Source organism: Martes martes (assembly GCF_963455335.1).
Source record: "Martes martes genome assembly, chromosome: 10".
Classification (NCBI taxonomy): Eukaryota; Metazoa; Chordata; class Mammalia; order Carnivora; family Mustelidae; genus Martes; species Martes martes.
Window position 1 is genome coordinate 40,806,560 of NC_137898.1, and position 21,637 is coordinate 40,828,196.

Below are 21,637 nucleotides of genomic sequence, written 5' to 3' on the forward strand. Positions count from 1 at the left end.
TGGGGATGGTGATCTCTACTTCATAGTGTTCCTCTGAGAATTAAAGGAGCTACCCCATGTAAAATGTTGAGAACAGTATCTGACTTGGTCAGTAGGCAACGTGGGGGCTCTGGTGATCATGAGGGCAGGTTAAAAATTCACTTAAAAAAAAAAATCCAGTTTCCTTTTTCGCAACGGGTTTGCCGCCAGAACACAGGTGTTGTGAAAACCACCACTTAACCTAAACCAGAATGGGGAAGGAAAAGACTCATATCAACATTGTTGTCATCGGACACGTAGATTCGGGCAAGTCTACCACTACTGGTCATCTGATCTACAAATGTGGTGGCATCGACAAAAGAACTATCAAAAAATTCGAGAAGGAGGCTGCTGAGATGGGAAAAGGCTCCTTCAAGTATGCCTGGGTCTTGGATAAACTGAAAGCTGAACGTGAACGTGGTATCACCATTGATATCTCCCTGTGGAAATTCGAGACCAGCAAGTATTATGTGACCATCATTGATGCTCCAGGACACAGAGACTTTATCAAAAACATGATTACAGGCACATCTCAGGCTGACTGTGCTGTCCTGATTGTTGCTGCTGGTGTTGGTAAATTTGAAGCAGGTATCTCCAAGAACGGGCAGACCCGTGAGCATGCCCTTCTGGCTTACACACTGGGTGTAAAACAACTAATTGTTGGTGTTAACAAAATGGATTCCACTGAGCCACCCTACAGCCAGAAGAGGTACGAGGAAATCGTTAAGGAAGTCAGCACCTACATCAAGAAAATTGGCTACAACCCCGACACAGTAGCATTTGTGCCAATTTCTGGTTGGAATGGTGACAACATGCTGGAGCCAAGTGCTAACATGCCTTGGTTCAAGGGATGGAAAGTCACCCGTAAAGATGGGAATGCCAGTGGAACCACACTGCTTGAAGCTCTGGATTGCATTCTGCCGCCAACTCGTCCAACTGACAAGCCCTTACGTCTGCCTCTCCAGGACGTCTACAAAATTGGTGGTATTGGTACTGTCCCTGTGGGCCGAGTGGAGACTGGTGTTTTTAAACCTGGCATGGTGGTCACCTTTGCTCCTGTCAATGTTACAACTGAAGTCAAGTTTGTTGAAATGCACCATGAAGCTTTGAGTGAGGCTCTTCCTGGGGACAATGTGGGCTTCAATGTCAAGAACGTATCTGTCAAAGATGTTCGTCGTGGCAATGTGGCTGGTGACAGCAAAAATGACCCACCAATGGAAGCAGCTGGCTTCACAGCTCAGGTTATTATCCTGAACCATCCAGGCCAAATTAGTGCTGGATATGCACCTGTGCTGGATTGTCACACAGCTCACATTGCTTGCAAGTTTGCTGAGTTGAAGGAGAAGATAGATTGTCGTTCTGGAAAAAAGCTGGAAGATGGTCCCAAGTTCTTGAAATCTGGTGATGCTGCCATTGTTGATATGGTTCCTGGCAAGCCTATGTGTGTTGAGAGCTTCTCTGACTATCCTCCTCTGGGCCGTTTTGCTGTTCGTGACATGAGACAGACGGTTGCTGTGGGTGTCATCAAAGCAGTGGACAAGAAGGCAGCTGGAGCTGGCAAGGTCACCAAGTCTGCCCAGAAAGCTCAGAAGGCTAAATGAATATTATCCCCAATACCTGCCACCCCAGTCTTAATCAGTGGTGGAAGAACGGTCTCAGAACTGTTTGTGTCAATTGGCCATTTAAGTTTAATAGTAAAAGACTGGTTAATGATAACAATGCATCGTAAAACCTTCAGAAGGAAAGGAGAATGTTTTGTGGACCATTTGTTTTTTTTGTGTGTGTGTGGCAGTTTTAAGTTATTAGTTTTTAAAATCAGTACTTTTTAATGGAAACAACTTGACCAATAATCTGTCACAGAATTTTGAGACCCATTAAAACAAAAGTTTAATGAGGAAAAAAAAAAAATCCAGTTCCTATGCTATTTCTCAAAAGGGAAGAATAAGAGCTTTCGCTTCTCCCTCCCATGGGGCAATGAAGAGAAGGAAGATGGCAGCAGAGAGGAATTGGGAGGAGGAGGTCAGAGGCTCATCAGGAAAACCCCTGCGGAGGCCTCCTCCTCCCGTAAGTTGGGTGCAGGTGGAGTAGAGTTGGTACTCATGGTGAAAGCTGGACTCATGAGGTCAACAAAATACTCAAAAGCTGTCAGCCACCACCCAGCAATTCTTGGTAAATGTGAAAAATTGTTTGTCATCTACAAAGCAGAATATAAATATTACCTTTAGTACTACTGCCAGCCAACACCTTGCCTGTAGGACATTTTACATTCATTTTTCCAAAAGATCCTTATTCACCGCTTTCCCACTGTTGTGCCAGCCACTATCCTAGGGCTTTGAGAATGCAGCAGTGAACAAAACATGACAATCTTGCAGTCATGCAAATGACAGTGAAGGGAGGAGGGGGACGTGATAAAAAGATACACAAAGAAATATAGAACAGCAAATCCGAAAACCTCTATGAAGGAAGGAGACAGGAGCTGGTACAGTTAAGCTGTGGTGACTAGGTTCAAATCTTGGCCTTCCTGCTTATAAATGGTGTAACTTTGGGCTGACAATCTCTCTGTACCTTAGAAATTCTTCTGTAAATGAAGATAACGAATTACCTCATAGGGCAATTGGGAAAATCCAATGAAGTAACACACATAAGTAATGGAATTAGTGTCTAGAACACAGCGAGTGCTCAGAATATTAGTTATTTTTTCAGTGGCAGGAGTTTCATGGAAAGGTTCTTTGTTCACTTTGTTAAATACATCTGGATGGCAAACACACACACACACACACACACCACAAACATACAATGTTAAGATCATCAATCAATTCTTTTTCTTAAGATGCATTTGTCATCATATACAAAACAGAATGGTTTGACTAAATTTCACTTTCTAAACTGGTTGTTGTGTAGAAATAGATGGAAGTTTTTAGGGAAGAAAAGGACCCAGCATGCCATCAGCTTTATTTGACTGTCTTCAGGCAGGCAGGTTCCCAGCTGTCCTGACAGTGAGGATCCCATCTACTTCTGAAAGATCTCCTGGGAAGGGGACATTTTAATCTCCATTGGCAGATAACAAATAAATGGTATTGAAAATTTCACACCCAGATGAAGGGTGATGCTTAATCCAAAGTGATTTATGGCTGAGTCACATGGTTATTATTGACAACTCATTGATTAGATCTTTGGCATTTTCCCCAGTTACATTTTTTCTTAGTTTAAATAAAACATGATCAGAAAAAGTCAGACACTGAGACAATTAAGGGGCAAGTGAGGAGAAAAAAAGAGAGCAAGGAGGCAAGAGAGAGAGAGAGAAATAGAAGAAATATTTGATAATTGAATTTACTTGGACTTTTTTTCTCCTTTTCTATTCTTGGTGTAACTAAACTTAGAGGTGTCTATAAAAATGTTTGAATTGAAACCTTAGGATAGGCTTATAGTAGAATGAATAAAATTCAGAACATTTTTAAGTGTTTCAGGCATCTTAAGTGGCATTTAAAAAAATCTTGGCTTTTGTATTTGCAGTATTATTAATATTATGAGTTTGAAAACATAATAGATGTTGTCTTGTTTTCTAATCGAATTTGTTTCCCATTCAGGAGCCTTTCCAAAGAGCTGAGTGGGTCCATAGAGAATATTAGGCCTTTGCTTCTATTAAGTAAAAATAGATTTTTTTTTTAACTTGCAAAACAATGGAGAGTCAAAACGAGCATGTTTGCTAATGGTGCTGTAGGAGCTAGGTGTTTTAGCTGCTCTTTTCTCTTCTCGTTCTGCGCCCTCAGTATCTGCTCTCCATCTACCTCCCTGCAGCTGCCTCAGCAGGTACAGCCTAACATACTGATGACCAAACCTAGCTGCTGTCACAAAACATACAGGACTGCATTAACCACTAAACTCTGCAGAACACCATATGGAAACGAATTACACGGTTAAATCCTTTCTCAGAGGAGACACATAGGTGGCCAAATTAAAATATAAAGAAAGTACTGGTAAGCAAGACTGCATGTATTCCCCTTATGTTTTTGAACTCTATGAGGACACAATGCAAAAGGAGAAAAATGGAATTAGAGACAGGTGGAAACGAGAGAGAGAGAGAGATGTCTCTCACACAAATCCTTTAACTAAGAGAAGAAGGACCATTAACATTCCCTGGGTAGCGATACAACACCCAGAAGACTGTACTATGCATTACATACTTTGCCTAATCAGGGGTCAGCCCACGATAGCCTGCTACCTGCTTTTTGGTTTTTGGGGTTTTTTAAAAGATTTTATTTATTTATTTGACAGACAGATATCACAAGTAGGCAGAGAGGCAGGCAGAGAGAGAGGAAGGGAAGCAGGCTCCCCACTGAGCAGAGAGCCCAACGCGGGGCCTGATCCCAGGACCCTGAGATCATGACCCGAGCCGAAGACAGAGGCTTTAACCCACCGAGCCACCCAGGCGCCCCCTGCCACCTGTTGTTATAAGACTCATTTAACCTAAGGATGGCTTCTCATTTTATTTATTTTTTTGGATGGTTTTTCATTTTTAAATGTAAAATATGAAGAAGACTATTGGCTATTTGGAGAGAATAACTACTCATTGTATGTACTGGCCTGTAATTCCTAAAATATTTGCTCCCTGTCCCTTTGCAGACAAAGTTTGCAAACCACTGGCCTGCGTTATTTATCCCCCATGACATCACTGCATTTCTCCCTTGTAGCATTCTCTATACATACACTCACTTATTTACTGTCCATTGATGCTTCTAGACAACACATTCCTTGAGGGTAGGAACAACGAGAAGCTCTGTGATTTTTACACAGCTGTGTCCCCAGCACCAAACACTGCGTCTAACACAAAGAAATCATTCAATAAAAATTTGATGAAAAAGTTAGTAAATGAATGAACTCTGATGCACAGGCAGGACTTTCCCTGGCCCTAGTGATTATATGTCCTAACAGCAAAGCGGAAACCAGAGAGAAGAAGGAACCTGCCTAACATCATGAAGCAAGAGAGTGGAGAAAAAGGATTTTCAATTCAGAGATTCATACTCTTATTTCAGTGCTTTTTCACTATAAGCTTCCTTTGAGCAAAGGAGGAAAGAGCCAATTTTTGTCAAATATGGTTTACACACGTATCTATCGAGAACAGATAAAACAGACAGAGCACTTACTCACCGGGACAGGCAAAGCCACACAAACACTGCCAGCCATCCTTTTTCTCCCCACACTCCACCTGCTTCCTCGTCCAATGCTTCCAAGCCCAGTGAAATCTCTGCACAAAGGTCAGGAACTGAATTATACGGTAACTGATGGAAACAGTAAGTAGGTGCTTCTACTTGGATGGAGGAGAGTCACCTAGTGATGTTGAATGCATGCATACAGATGGCAGCAAGCTCAAAAGCACATAATTCATACTATTCTGCTTATTTTATTATAAAGAGAGCAAAGGTCAAACCATACTCCTTCATCCTTGCCCACTTACATCATTCAAACTGCATCTCCAACTTTTTATATTTCTGATTTTCATTACTACAATCACATCAGTAATAGCAGCCACAGCGGTGAAGTGTCTGGAACTGCTTTACCTACATTGTCTGATTTCACCTTAAACATAACCTGGAAAGAATGGAGTGAAAGTTCACAAAGGTAGTAACTGGCAGAGCCAGGATTCAAATGTAAGTTTCTTCTCATTGCAAGTCTGGTCATTGTGTAACCACTGCCTTAAATCAGAACTATCCACTTTGGGCTGCTGCTTTGTTCTTTAGGAGCTTGTCCTAGTCTTCACATCCTCATTACCATTTTTATTGATTTTACGCATTTTTTATCTTTTAAAAAGAAGCTTACAGAGTGATATGTCTTAATCTCATATTACCCAAGAATGACCTTACATCTATGACACAGGATATGCACGAACTCTAAAATAATTGATAATAACATTTAACTACTTTCCAGTGTTATTTAATTAATTTCCTTATGCAACATTTTTTCTACAAATGACATGAATAAAATTGGAATGAAAGACATACAAAACCATCTTATAGCAATACCCAAACTAAGCTCAGTAGAATAAGAATTAGATGGAAAAAAAATGAAGCCCCTCCAAAAAAAGCCATGAAAGAAACTAGGCAAATGCTTAATCCCTAGTTGGAAGAAATCACAAAGAAAACAGCAACAGATTCAGTTATGTAAAAATTAAATTAATTTGTGCTAAAACAGCACAAAATAATTTAAAGGTAAATGACAGAAGAGGAAAATGTCAGCTAATCTAAGACAAAGATCAAGGTTTTGGATTTTTAAAGCACTTGCTCAAATAAGTAAATAAGAAAATCACTAAGTTAAAAAAAATGGACAGGACGACTTCTTGTGATGAAAGTTTAGATGACACAAGGAGGCCATTCCTTCTACCATCAACAACGAGGCCTGTATAGAGTATCTGAAACAACAATTTACAGATTTCAAATAATGGGAAGCGCAGGAGATGATATCTCATAGAAGGAAAGAAAATAAGGTAATTTCTAACATTGCCTCAATTTTCTGCCTGGAGGTACTTTGTAGGCATGGTGCAGGACAAGGAAATTCAAGTAGAGCACAGAGTGCTTTCTGGGGTTATGGGACAAAGACCAGAGTTTGAGGAAGTAGAGATGATTAGAATATGAGGCCAGAGTGCCCCAGAGGAGGCAACTGAACAGAAGAAGTTTTGGAAATCTGCATAAGAGACATCTTGAATCTCTGAACACAGAACTGTGCATCTTTGGAGTAGTACTCCAAGTAGCCAGCCAAAGAACTAATGGAGCATTGTAATCTGAAGAATTTATTACAGTTGAATAGGGTTGGAAGACTTTCAAATAAACCAGTAAAATTTGAGGGATCTTTATTTATTTGACATAACTTTTTTATTTATTTTAATTTATGATTTTATTTATTTATTTGACAGAGAGAACGATCACAAGCAAGCAGGCAGAGAGAGAGGGGGTAACAGGCTCCCCACCAAGCAGAGAGCCTGATGCGGGGCTCGATCCCAGGACCCTGAGATCATGACCTGAGCCGAAGGCAGAGGCTTTAACCCTCTGAGCCACCCATGTGTCCCAAATTTGAGGGATCTTGTTGAATACTCAGAGCATTAAGTAGAGTCCCCAAAAGACCAGCCTTAGAAATAGGGTTAATTGTTCCCTAGGGTAGAGGCTATGCTAGATTCACTCAAATTAAACTGAAAAACAAGCCGCACAGGTCATAGGAAGAGAGAACACCAAAGCACTGCCTAAAGGAACAATTTCATTTAGAAAAGAGTGTAGAAAATTTCAAGCTTTAGAGTACTCTCAAAAAAAAAAAAAAAAAAGAAAGAAAGAAAGAAAATGAATGGAGATTTTGATGGTAAGCAATAAAGAGGCTGATACCTCCATATGATCAATAAAACTAAACACAGGTCAGCAAGTTTACCCGAGAGTCAGGGATGAGACAGAAAGGACAGACTGCCTGTGGTCAGAATACACTTCGAAGACTGGCCTCAAAATAGTCCCACCAAGGGGCCTGAAATAAACTGAATCAAAGTGAGGAACAAGGTACATTCAACAGCATTGTCAAAAATGGAGCAATCAACTAGAAATCAGTGGAGCCTACTACCTGTGTGTGCTACCAACACAGGCCAGAAGCTTACAAGAGAAATTAGAGAACCCTAACAACTGCTTTCCCAGGGTGATGATAACCACACTCAAGGCTACACCTATGAGGAGGAACATCAGGGACTTCACACTGTCAGGGAAATTGGCTTCACTGAAAGTGTTTAAACACATAAAAAAAGCAAACAACAAAAAAATAAGAAGCCTTGAAGGTGGGGATCAATACCCAAGGTTGCTACACTATTTTGATCCAAAGTGGTCACTTTGCCACCCAAAACATCATGAGACACTCCACAATCAAGAAAATAAAAGTGAAAAAAAAAAGAAAAAAGTGAAACCCTTACTCCCAAAACAATGAGAAGGCTGTTTTAAAGTCACTAAAACAGCTACAATGAACATGTTTAAGGAATTAAAGTAAGCAGTGTCTTTAAAGGAAGGTATGATGACAATTCTCATCAAATAGAGAATATCAATAAAGAGATAAAGATCCAAAGAAAAATTCTGGAGTGGAAAACTACAACAAGTCAAAGATGTGCTAGGTTCTTCAAACATGATTTGAGCTGGCAGAAGAATCAAAATACTTAAAGATAGATCAAAAGAGACCAGGCAATCTGAAGAACACATAAAAAAAAAAAAAAAAAAAGTGGGAAAAAAAAGCAACAGTCTTAGAATTAAAGGGCACTATTAAGTGCACAATATCAGTATAATTGGGAGTATGAGTGGATAGGAAAAAGAAAAAGGAGAAAAATATTTGAAGAGGTGGTTAAAACTTCCCAAATTTGATGAAAAATATTAATCTACACATCCAAAAGAGCTCAACAGATTCCAAGTAGGATACGTGCAAAGAAATTCATACTAGTCAGGTCATAGAAAAAAAGTAGAAAGAGGAAGACAAAGAAAAGATTTGGACAACAAAGGAAAATGACTCACTTTGTAGAAGGAAAAAAAAAAAATCTCAGTGAGATTAACAGCTGACATCTCCTTAGAAACAATGGAGATCAGAGGACAGTGAAGAGTACATATTTAAAGTGCCCAAAGAATAAAAGTGCAAAACAATCTGATGTCCAATAAAAATATTTCCTGAACAGACATTTTTCCTAAGAAGATATACAAAAGGCCAACAGGTACATTAAAAGATGCTCCACATCACTAGTCATTAGGGAAATGCAAATTAAAGCCCCAATGAGAGATTGCCTCACACCTGTTAGAACAGCCATTATCAAAAAGACAAGAGAACAAATGCTGGGATAGATGTGAAGAAAAAGGAACTCTCATACTCTCTTGGTGGGGTTGTAAGATTGGTACAGCCACTACGGAAAACAGTATGCAGACTCCTCAAAACATTAAAAATAGAACTACTATTTGATTCAGGAATTCCACTTCTGTGAATATACCGAAAGGAATTAAAAATGGTAATACAAACTTGAAACAATATCTCCAAACTCATGTTCATAGCATTATTTATAATAATCAAGACATGGAAACCACCTAAGAGTGTATAAACAGATGAGTGGATTCAGTGGTTGTTGAGATATACACATACACATATACACAGTGGAATTTTATTCAGCCCTAAAAATGAGGAAATCCTGGTATTTGTAGCAAAATGGATGGACCTTGAAGGCACTATACTAAATGAAATAAGTAAGAGAAAGGCAAATATTGTATGGTCTCACTTATAGGTGGAACCTAAAATAACCCCACCAAAATCATAGAAAAAGAAATTAGAATTGCGGTTACCGGAGGTAGGCAGTGAGAGAAGGAGGACATGAGGACACACAGTCAAAATGTACAAAGTTCCAATTAGAAAATGAGTACCAAAAAAAAAAAAAAAAAAAGAAAGAAAGAAAAGAAAATGAGTGCTAGGAATGTAATGTGTAACATGAACACTGCAGCTCATACTGCTATGTGAAATATAGGAAAGCTATTGACAGCAGATCCCAAGAGTGCCCATTAGAAGGAGAATATTTTTTTCCCTTTTTATTGTATCTATATAACCTGATGGATGGTAACAGAAACTATTTTGGTAATCACTTCACAATACATGTAAATCAAACCATCACCCCGTACATCTGAAATTTACACAGTAATCTCAGTGAATCACTTCTCAATAAAACAAGGGAAAAAGGATTAGATAAGAAAAAATCTTTCAGGAGTGCCTGAGTGGCTCAGTTGGTTAAGCACCTGCCTTCAGCTCAGGTTATGACCTCAGGGGCCTGGGATCAAGCCCGGCATCAGGCTCTCTGCTCAGTGGGAATTCTGCTTCTCCCTCTTCCACTGTCCCTTCCCCACTTCCTCATGGTCTCTCTCTCTCTCTGTCAAATAAATAAAATCTTTAAGAAAAGAAAAAAAAAAAAAAAGAAAAAATCTTTCATCACTGAAGAAAAATAAAGACATTCCCAGTTTAAAAAACAAACTGAATCTGTTGCTAACCAAGTCACTGTCAAGAACTATTAAAGTAAATTCTTCAGTTTAAAAGCAAGTGACCCCAAATGAAATTCTTACCCACATAAAAAGGAAAAAAAACAATGGAATTCTTACATAAAAATTGTATACTTCTCCAATTATAATACAGTATAAATGCATATTCTCCCTTTTTTTCTCTTAAGAACCGATTGTATAAAACAATGTGGAACTGTATCATCAGGCCTATACAGTATATAACTATAACGTATTTAACAATAACCACACAAATAAGGTAAGTGGGAGCAAAGTTATATTGGTGAAGAGGAATTATATTTGATGGTAATTCAAATCCACAGGAAGAGAGAGAACCAAATTTGGCAAATACTATTTTATAATTTAATATAAAACTTTATATAATTGCTCTGTTTATATAAAATTGTTTTCTTCTCTCAGGTATTTTAAAAGATATAAAATTATATACAGAAATAATTATAACAGTGCATTGATGGGTTGATATATGTAATATGTATTATAATAATGGCACAAAAAGGAGGAGGGAATAGAGCTATGTGTAAGTAACATTTCTACATTTCATTGGAATTTAATGAGTGCAAGTCTGACATAGGTTCCCTAAGATGTATATGTAAGTCTTTGATCAGCCACTAAAAAGTAACTCAAAACATCTAGTAAGAAAGTCATTAAAAACATTATGCTGAGCTAAAGAAGCTTGTTATAAAAGAGTTATACACTATATAATTCCATCTATACGAAGTGCCAGGATAGGAAAGACTTTTGTGAAAGAAATCAGAACAGTGGTTACCTCTGGGTACAGTCAGTGACTGAAAAGGGGCACAGGGAAATTTGGGGGATGACAGGCATGTTTTATAGCTTCACAGTGATGGGATTAAACAAGTGTAGGCATTTTTCATAGGTTGAAAAATACATTTAGGATCTCTGTACTTAACTATATGGAAATACCACCTCAATTTAAAAATGTTTTTAAAACAGGCAAAAAAAAGTTTAACATAAGAAAACGTGCAGAAGATCAATACACAAATGGGAAAAAATGTCAACCTCATGAGTAATCAAAAGGTTCATTTTAAAACAATGGACTACTAATTTTTTAATTTTCAAATCAGCAATAAACTTAGGACAAAATATCCAATACTGAAAAAGGTGGCAGGACAGGCAATCTCATGTAACACTGGTGAAAAACTAAATTGGTTTTAGCTGTTGTGGAAAGCCCTGAACCAATTATTCTACTTGCAAGTATCCAGAGGAAATACACCAGAGAGGCAGACAACGATTAACAAAAACAGGTATTATCTAAAGCATTATTTATAATTGCATAACATTGGAAAAAACCTGAATGCTTAATAAATTCCAAGAGAAAAAAGCCAGAAAACAGAATTGTACATTTATATCATGACAAAACATGATACACAGAAAGAAAAAAGTAGTCAGAATGGAAAGGAATCAACAGTATTATATTCTCTGAATGATGAAATTACAGTTGCATTTTTACTTTTTTGTATTTTTCAAGTTTTCTCAAAGATTTCTATTTCTCCCAGAAGGAAAAGAAACTCCTATTTAAGACACACAGAAAGACTGATGAAGAGAAAGTCAGAGTCAGTTTACCACAATAGAATGCAAATATGCTACAAAATAAAAGGCACAGGAGGGACCATAATTTGCAAATTCTTGACAGACAAGGAAGAAAAGGGAGGTATGATACATTACCCTCTTTAACCTAAAGGAGAAACAAAATATATTTCTCAGGGAAGATTAAAGGCTTCCAAGACCTACTTCTCTAATATTTGTCCTCCTGTTCTAACTTCTGTCTCTCACCCATTTTTTTTTCCCCTCCCCATCTTGCCTCCTGTGTTGCCCCTTTTATTACTTAATGTCTGGAACATAGAGGTACTTATTAAATATCAATGTTGAGTGAAAAACTGGCATCTGTTTAAAGAAATTGCCACTCAGTCTTCTCTGGGAAGCAGGTGCTTCTACCAGCACCACACCACCTGAAGAACAGGTAGAAAAAAATACAAGTAAATCTAATATCCCTTGCAGGAAGTCATTAGTATTATTCTTGAGAATCGAGACTGAAGCTCCTTTGAAATTTTCATTAATTTTTGAAATACTTAAGATGATTCTCCATGTGGGGCCCAAAGGGATGTAAAATAAAATAAAGAAAACCAAATGCTCTTTTGTCTGAAGCCCAAGTCTGCCATTTACTGGCTAAGTGAATGGGACCTATCTCTTAAGCTGTTAAGACTGGGCCCCTCACCTGCAAAAATGGGGTCATAATGACTATTTCATAGCATTTTGGTAAAGATTAATTAACACAGTGTTAGTTTCCAGCACCACAACTGGTCACAGAGGCAGGTAAGAAAAGTTCATTTCCCAAATAAAATATTGACCTTTCCCTTTAGGAACTCATACTCTAGCAGAAGATGCAAATACTTACGTAAGAAATGACCATCCAAGGCGGAAAGCAGTGTCAGAGCAAGTTCTTTCAGAACTGAAGAAAGGAAAGATTATTTTCAGTTTGGAATTAGGAGAGTAAACACGTAGTATGATTCCATATATTTTTACTGAGCCCTGACTCTGTCAGGCGAGGTTTTGGTTCTAAGATAGAGTGGGGAACACAGTCCTTACTCCCAGTGGAACTCATAGGCTACCGGAAGGTGTCAGTTAATGAACATTTATAGAAATAAATAAGAAAATTTCAGATGGTAAAAATGTGTTGTAAAATAAAAGATGGCGAATACGGCAGAGAGACTGGCAGTCAGTCTAAGAAGCTGGTTAGTAAAGGCTGTTTCGAGGGACATTTTAGCTGAGACGTCAACAAACAGGATAGTCATCTTGGAGCCATGTCAGGGGTAAAACGAGAACCCGAAGTATTTCTGGTTCTGGTAGAAGTACTTCTATCAGAAGTAAAGTGCCCTCGCTAGAGGAGAAAACCAGATAGAGCTAAACGTCTCAGTGAAGTTAAAGGTGTTTCCTAGGTCGCTAAGAATTGGGGTGAAAATAAAATGGCCTCCATGATGAACAGAAACAGGCAAGACCACCAGAAATAAAATATTCCACAAGGTTTCTAAATGACAACCTCCTACTCCCCTGACCTTGTCAGTAGCTTCACAGGGAGGTTTTATGAGAAAACACTTCACGGAGAGAACAGCCACATTGTTCTACCCCATTGGGTAATCTAGTCTCTGTCTAAGATCCCTTAGTTTTTAGGGCTGTCAGTCTCAGTTTACAAATCCATTAAGTTAGCACAATAATGTCTCTACCAAGCAAAAGGGACATCAACCTGTCAGTAATAAAGCCACTTCACAAGTTGCAAGCGCTTGACTGCGGTGTTCAGTCCTAACAAAATATGGGTGATTCTTTTTGCTCTCCAGTTAAGCTCCATGCATTAGAGAATTTTAAAGAGCTCTTTGATGACTGAGTGAAGCAGTTCTATTCCAGGCTGAATTGGCCTATCACTTCTTCATATAACAACGGCTTGTGCTTCTATCCTAAGGGGGCACTTTCGATTCACTTAAAGGACAGTAGAGGGTCTAATGCATCATGGAGGCAGAGCAGGAAATTGGGAGAGATTGCCTGCTTAGTCAAAGAGGGAGGAACAACCATCCCAGAGGGTAATGGGGTATTTGCTCAGCAGTCCAAGGAATAAAATATATGTATTTTTTAATCTTCCCAAGCAAGTGGAAGGCTGATGTGGCTTGACCTTGAGAAACTCTCCTTGGCGGCCTGGCTTTATGGAACCAGGCACAGCTAGGGGGTTATGAAGTCAATTATGAAATGAATTTATTAGATCAGGGTCAACAAATCTACAAAAACAAGTAAGACTGGAACAGAATATAATAGATTAAGACTATAACACATAAGTAACAGTATTTTTGTGAAAATTTTTTTCTGATACGTATATATATGTGTGTATGCTTCTGTACTGTCACAATGTAAAATGTGTTTCTTATTACTAATAGTCAAAAAATTTTTTTAAAAGTCACTGTTGCAGAGGACATCCCATCCTGAAGCAGACCAAGGGGTATATACGCTCTTTAATCCCAGAGGGCATACACATACTTCACTCACAAACCCAGAGTCAGAGCATTTGAGCTAGAAGGTACCAAGGAGACCATCTAAACATGGTATTTTACAGGTAGGGAAATGTGCTAAAGAAGTAAAATTACTTTCCCAAGATAAGGGTTCAAGACTTGAAGCAAGTTCTCCTTATCTGACAGTCTAGTGATCTTTACACTATAAGGTCATAGCTTGACATTGGAAAGGAACTGTTCTGAATCAGATGTCCATGCATTTTCCTTTCACTGCCAAAGAGGGGAGTTGTCTTAGACTCTATGAACATGGAATCCATCATTTCATGGGATTCTCCCTGCCCACACACCCCCGAGAAAGTGACTACAGTCTGACTCATTTGGGATGCATCTGTTCCTTTCAGTCTTTCATGTGTTCTCCAGAAACTACCTCAAAGATGAGTTCTCAGGGTTTAGTGTTTAGAAACATGACGGTTTAAGAGTTAAGAGCTCAGGTGCTACTGTCACACAGAACTGAGTTCAAATCCCGCTGGGCAATAAGCCCCAGGAAGATGGTGTCATATCCTCCTTGAACACTGTTATATCCTCAGTGGTTTTCACCACATGTGGGACTCTGTGGTGCCCCGTGCAGAATTGTGGAAAAAAACAAGGGAAAGGAACCATGGGTCTGCCACTCAGTAGCCATGTGACCTGGATAAGTGACTGACTCCACCTCTCTGAGCCTCACCATTCTCATCTCTAAAACGGAAATATTCACAGGGTTAGAGGATCAAGTGAGAAAACAGAGATCCAGAACTGGGCTCAGTCCCCAGACAACAGCAAACAGACTGTCTCTCTTATAACTTGCTCACTCCTATTTCTTCATCAGTGCTTGGTGACTTTTAACTCAGTAGAACCCTGCCCCCCTTTTAAGATAACAAATATGTAAGAGATGAAAAGCAAAACTCTACAGTGATGCTGGCTGGCCTCCCTCCTATGCCCAGCAGTGGCCCCTGAATACCTCTGAGGAATCCCAGGGTTGATCAGAACTCTGCACGAAAATATCTCCCCCGAGCCATGACCTTTCCCTCTCCTGGCAGGATTACTGCTGTGCCTGTTATGAATAGCTCAGGCCAGGCAGGAAATGAAGCCCCGCCATAAGCACCTGTCAGAGCCACAGAATTACAGATCTCCCTGGAGACAGCATCCCATTGCTCATGTACAGCACCGGCCATGCATTCTCTGAGCCAGCGAGCTTCAGAGTAACAAAAAACATCAAGTCCCATAAAGAAAGACAAGAGATGAAGGAGGAGCTCTACAACAAACCCCAGAACCTGCAGGAACTAATGGGAAAGTCATGTGCAAGCCTACTAAATTTCTGGAATTTACTGATGGCCCCGCATCTAACAGCTTCCTCCAGGCACACATTTGCATATGGAAATGTGCCATGCTTTTTATTCATTCTCCTTTCTTTCTTAATGTTAAATTAACTGGGCCAATAAACCACAGGAAGTATTACTTGAAATCTGACTTCAATCACTATTAACATAAAATATTTAAGTGTGCATGGAAAGCATATTTCAGGGGGCTTGTCCTGGAAAACAGCAAGTAGGAAAGTCGGAACTCCTCATCAGGTAAGAGAAGGTGTTTCATGCTGCTCTTCAGCGGGTCATGGGACCAAAGGGAAGCACATATGGGTACTTTGCACTCTGTTAGGAAGAGTCAGGGACACCAGGAGAGCCATTAAGAACCTTGGGTTTGCTGGGACCAAACTCGGCCGCTGGAGCCAATCTCCTCAGTGTAGCTTCGTCTGACAGATGGGAACCATACTGTCTACTTTCCAAGGACATTGTGAGGACAGGATAATGTATGAGGAAGTCCATGGAGTTCCTTGCCAACACAGCATCATATTCACACCGATATTTTCAGTTTTTATTCTGATACTTCATCACCATCTCAGTGAAGCTGTGAGAGCTTCTCAGACTATCAGGGTGATGTAAGGGCATCATGTGAGGTTCGAAGGGTTTCAGTGAAGGATGAGGGCTTCCAACTTTTCCCAGGCTCTCTGGAGCAGTTTGCTGAGACAGCTGAGCACTAGACTTCCAGGGGGTAAATGAAAATAATTATCCTAATTGTTATAAATATTGTCAATGACACAGGCTCATATTCAAATATATTTGCTGTAAAAAAGGGCCCTGAGCCAATGTTGTGAATGAAAACACAACTGGAGTCAGCTGCAGGAGAGGAAAGGGGATGTCAGACCACCCCGGTTTGGCAGTGGGGATCTGACAGGAGTAGACAGAATCGCAGTGAGTGAGGAGACACGAAAGCCCAATGATTTACTAAACAGCATCTTTTCGGGGGGCTTTTGGAATATATCCCAAGCCCCATTGGACCCACCCTCCCATCAGACTTCATACTCCTGGGTTCTATTCTCTCCACTTCCGGCTGAATTTTCTCAACTAGCTCCAATAAGAACTATTCTAAAGTGCCACGGAGGCAAGGACTGGGTCTTATGTACCTGAAGGTCTTGAGCACAGTGTTTTGCACATGGCAATTAGCCAAATACTTAGTACATGACCAGTGGATCCCAAGCATAGGTCAGCTGCCGGGTATACAAGAGAAAAATAAAAAATAAAAAGGCGCAATCCCAGCTCTCAGGAGGTCTGCAGTCCAAAGCAGTTCACAAGGTTAACAAATTCAAGTTATGCATGCTTTAACAAAATGAACCTTCCAAATTAGTATGCCGATTATGTTTAGTCACTGCTGCTGAGACCTCACAATTGGTAGAGAATGAAGATTCAAAGATGAGGCTCTATTTTAATGAAGCGAACTGAATACATCATATTACCATGCATACAAAGAATGATGAAAAAAATAACACAATATTATAAGCTCATTTTAAGTTTCTCATTTAAACTAAAGAAGAGCCTTATAAAGTAATCCCAATCCTACTTTACAGACGAATAAACTGAGGCACAAAAAAGTTAGCCATTTGCCATGGTCTGTCACGCTGCTCATAAGAGCTGGAGCCAGCGTTCGAAGGTGAGAGCCCAGAGTCTGAATCTAGGGCAGGGACGCTTACCTCTTCTGTTTCTAAAAGAAACAGTATAAACCATGGGAGACTGTGGACTCTGAGAAACAAACTGAGGGTTTTGGAGGGGAGGGTGGTGGGGGGATGGGTGAGCCTGGTGGTGGGTATTATGCAGGGCACGTACTGCATGGAGCACTGGGTGTGGTACATAAACCATGACTTTTGTTACGCCGAAAAGAAATAAAAGAAAAAATTGGCATAAAAAAATAAAAAATAAATAAAAGAAACAGTACAATAAGAGCCAAAAGGAAGAATAATTCTTACTGGGAAAATGAATCCATCCTTCATTCCCGTGTCCATTTAGTGGACGTTTATGGAGGACCTCCTGTGTACTGGGTGTTGGGAATGCAAACATGAACTGGATACATCCTGCTTTGGGGTTTCCACACGTGGGAGGGAGGAGAATAAACAAACAAGCTGATGCTCTAAAAAGAGAAATATCATGGAGAGAACTTCCTTCCTGGGAGAGAGATCACTTCAGTGGGGACTTTAAGGATGGATAAGATATTTATGATGTCAGGGTGCCTGGGTGGCTCAGTGGGTTAAGCCTCTGCCTTCGGCTCAGGTCATGATCCCAGGACCCTAGGATTGAGGCCCGCATCTGGCTCTCTGCTCAGCAGGGAGCCTGCTTCCTCCTCTCTCTCTGCCTGACTCTCTGCCTACTTGTGATCTCTCTCTCTTTCAAATTAATAAATAAAATATTTTTTAAAAAGATATTTACGATGTGATAATGGCCTTGTTTCAAATAAATTACAAAGGGCATTACTTCAGAAAGATGGACAAGCCCCTGGAAGTTATTTTCCATTATGTTCTGGGAAGAGGGGAGCTATTCTGTGCCCTTCAAATACACAACTTCTGAGGACAGCTGACTGTGGCAGTCGTCCTAAAGCATTGCCTCCCTGACCCCAAGGAGCGGATGGTGCCTACTGGATTAAGAACACGGACTCACGCTGCCCTACCTCCAGGTGCCAATGTCAGGTCTGACTTGATTTATGTTTCCCCTAAGTTTATAAGAAATTCTCTCTACATTACAAGAGAAAGAACACACTGTGCTGTAGAATCCAGTCAAGGTCAGCAAAACAAATGGATATCCTGACAGGCTGTAGAGAGGAACAAGAAGTTTAAAGTTTTAAATTGTTCAAATTGACATCTACCTCATGAACCTTCCGGGATTATTAGTTATCTTCTGGAAATAACAGCTTTCATCTGGAATCGCATGGAGCCTTTACCTCCTACTCCATAAAAGATACGTATTTTTAGATTTCAGGCAACATACAGAATTTGTTTGAAGACATGGGGGATTTTTATTTTATTTCTCTTACACGGTTACAGAATAACTAATATTAGAAGTCCAAGAGGACGCTTATAGCCTATTAAGTGGCTGACCGGAGCTCAGACTCCCTTGTTCGAGTCACTTGACTCAAAAACAAAAATTAAACTTGTGTTCAGAACAGAGGGGCTTTCCTTTGCATCTGATTTTACTCCTATTTCCTCTGCCTGCAACTCATTCCCTCCCCCACCCCATTCCCTTCACTTCCCATGGCCAAATTTACTTGCCTGTTGCCCAATGTTCCAAGTAAACGCCTGGTTCCCTGAGGGGGATATGAAGCCGCAGAGCACCTTCCACCTAACAGCAGAGCATGTGTGCCACAGAGAGAGACACAAACTCTCTAGAGGAGAAAACCCCACCAGTCTTTACTGGTAGTGTGAATTCAACCACTCGGACAAGAAGCAGCACTGTGACATCTATGTCAAAAGCCACAGGCTTGTGTATAAAATTTGAGTCAATAAACCCATTTTGGTAACTGTATCTTAAGGAAAAAAAAATCTAAGTCAATGAAACAACAACGAAGCTTTCTGTATCAAGATGACACGACCGCATCCTTTATCATTGGAAGAAAAAGTAAGCTCTAATAAGAGTTCTTTACTTCAGTAAGAGAATGGTTAAGTAAATGTTAATGCATGCAATGGAATATTACATACTGATTTACCATTGTGCTCCCAAGAAGATCTGGTAGTGGCATTTAGTGGCAAGAGCATGAATACTAGTTTCAATTTCAGCTTGACCCTTATTAGCTGTGTGATATTGGGCAAGTTTCCATGAACCCTATGTAAGTAAAAATATTATGATTATGATCATCAATGCCATTTTTTATGCTAACCTAGGAAAATTAAATGTTTACACCACATGGAATATGTTGACAGAAATAAAGCACTACATAGCTAAATAATGATAACTGTTACTATGATCATGATCATAGCTACATAAAGAAACCATTATATCAACCTATAATTTATGTGTTCCCACTCTACTTTTGGTGCTCATGAAATGTCTTCATTATTGCCTGAGGGCCGTGCCTTTCTGGCCCTCCCCGAGTTCTACCTGCAGGAGGAAGCCATACCCATAACCAGAGACTCTAAGCAGAAGTGGCCACCTACACATCTCTCTCTTTGCTGTCCACTGAGGGCCAGCTGTCAGTACTTTTCCTGAAAATAATCCAGCAGCAATGTCACTCCTGAGACTCTCCCCAGTTCACATCTAATCCATCTTTTATGGATACCACCCCATTTAGTGATTTAGGAACAATTTCAGTCCCCAGGACTAGAGAAGGGAGCGCTGGTTGCCTCAGGGGTACAAGAAGAGTGGGGGCATCTGGCCTTGGCGAGACTAGATGAAATCAACTTGAGATTTCTCACCAAGACAGAGAAGTAGATCACGTGCCCTCTTCCCCTACAGCTGGATCTCCCCAATGGTGACACTAAACACAGAATAAAGAGTGGAAGGAAATACATCAACATGTAAGCAGTGATCTTCTCTCAACAGTGGCACTATGCTAAGGAGTGATTTTTTTTTTCTCTTTCCTTTTAGTCTTCAGTATTTTCAAGATTTGTTTAACTGGCCATTTACTAATCTTCATAATGGGGAAAAATAAATTTTTAAAGGCGTAGAAACACAGGTATCATTCAAGTGTTTGAAAGTTGACAAGGCGTGATAACAAGTAAATTTCATGTTAGAAATTTTCCAAAAGAAGTCCCCTGTGTATCAGATTTAAAAATTGGGGATTTAACAGTGGGAACTTAGAAGATTAGAGCTGTGGATGACACAAAAGGAAGAGAAAGCTGGCATTTCAGGGATATTACTAAAAGCCAACATATTTTTGACAAACTCAGATTAAGAAAATGCCCTGAATGTTTACTGAGACACACACTGGATCCTTTAGAATGAGAAGCAAACTTAATGCATCCAAGTGCTAAGAGTATAATAATGGAAGTCATTGTACATGTAACTTAATATTGCCTTTCAAAACTCTCTATTAATGAAAAACAAGAATTAAAAAAAAAACATATAAAGTAATTCCTCTAACTGGCTCAAACTTTTGAAACTGGCCCAAAAGTCTGAAAGCTCCGCAATATGTTTAGAAGGGAAAATTTTTGTCTACCATTAAATATACTGAGAGGGGAATGTTATTATATCCAACTCTGAAAGCTAACTCTGGTGGAGAAACAATTAAAAGGTTCTGGATATTCTCCAAAAATGTGCCAGCCATTTAGAGAGGATGTCCTAAGACCTTTGCAAACCTCCAAGTTTATGTTTTTAACAATGTCTTGAGCTCACCTAAGGCAGTGACATCTGAATAATTTCAGTGACCACCATCAGACCTTTTATAAACGTAATTTAATGTTTAAGTAAAATCACATAGAGAGACAGCCTGGCTTGTCTGGTACATCCAATCCTTCACCAAGTTCTGTTGGTTCTTGGACCCAGACACTTCTGGAGTTTGGGTACTGCTCTCCATCGTCACTCTCTCTGTGGCAATCTGAATTTCCACTGTGTCTGGCCAACATCAGTGAACCAAGCAAGATCATGCGGCAAAGAACATGAACTCTGGTTCCAGGTTCTCTACTTACTAATTGTGTGATACTGGGCAATCTGTATTTTAATTAAAAAATGTTTCTTTTATCCGTCCCTGGCTGTTAGACCTGTCAGTACTCGCACAGCTGGCGAGTGTTTATCGTCAAGGCCTTTTCAGGTACCGGTTGAGAGCTCTCTGGCTGCATCACCTGTACCCTTCTCCTCAGACATCCACCCATCTGCTGGGAACCTTTCCAAATATAAATAGAACATGTCACCCACCCCCTTTCGTAACCACTTTAGTAGCTTCCCATTGCTCTGAGGATTCGGCTAAATTTTACATGCATAAAGTCCTTATCCCCTTCTCTATTTTCATCTACCCTCACTTGCCCCACTTTCTGTGCTCCCGTCATGCTGAGTCTTCTTTCAGCTCCTCAAACACGGCATCTTGAGAGAAGGGATCACATCTGGGCTTGCCCATCATTTTAGTCCAGCACCCTGTGGAGTACCTAGAAAATGCTCCTATCGATAGTGACAGCTAACACGTACTGAGCCTTCACTGTGCCTCAGATATCGTCCTAAAGTGCTTCATTTATGTTATCTCACCACAATGGTCTTCCATCAATTCTATTAC

At 39.8% G+C, this 21,637-nt stretch overlaps 2 protein-coding genes across 2 annotated transcripts in view; one reads left to right on the forward strand and one right to left on the reverse strand.

The window, feature by feature from the left end:
- Nucleotides 1-21,637, reverse strand: part of NELL1 (neural EGFL like 1) — a gene marked incomplete at its 5' end in the record, with an annotated part of 852,276 nt that overhangs the window by 243,235 nt on the left and 587,404 nt on the right. The gene's annotated exons all lie outside the window — the stretch shown is intronic.
- On the forward strand, nt 231-1,907 carry LOC308351733 (elongation factor 1-alpha 1-like; the record flags this gene model as incomplete). Its single annotated transcript, XM_080817639.1, has 1 exon — nt 231-1,907. The coding sequence occupies one exon, from the start codon at nt 231-233 to the stop codon at nt 1,617-1,619; it is 1,389 nt and encodes a 462-aa protein (XP_080673765.1). The 3' UTR covers nt 1,620-1,907.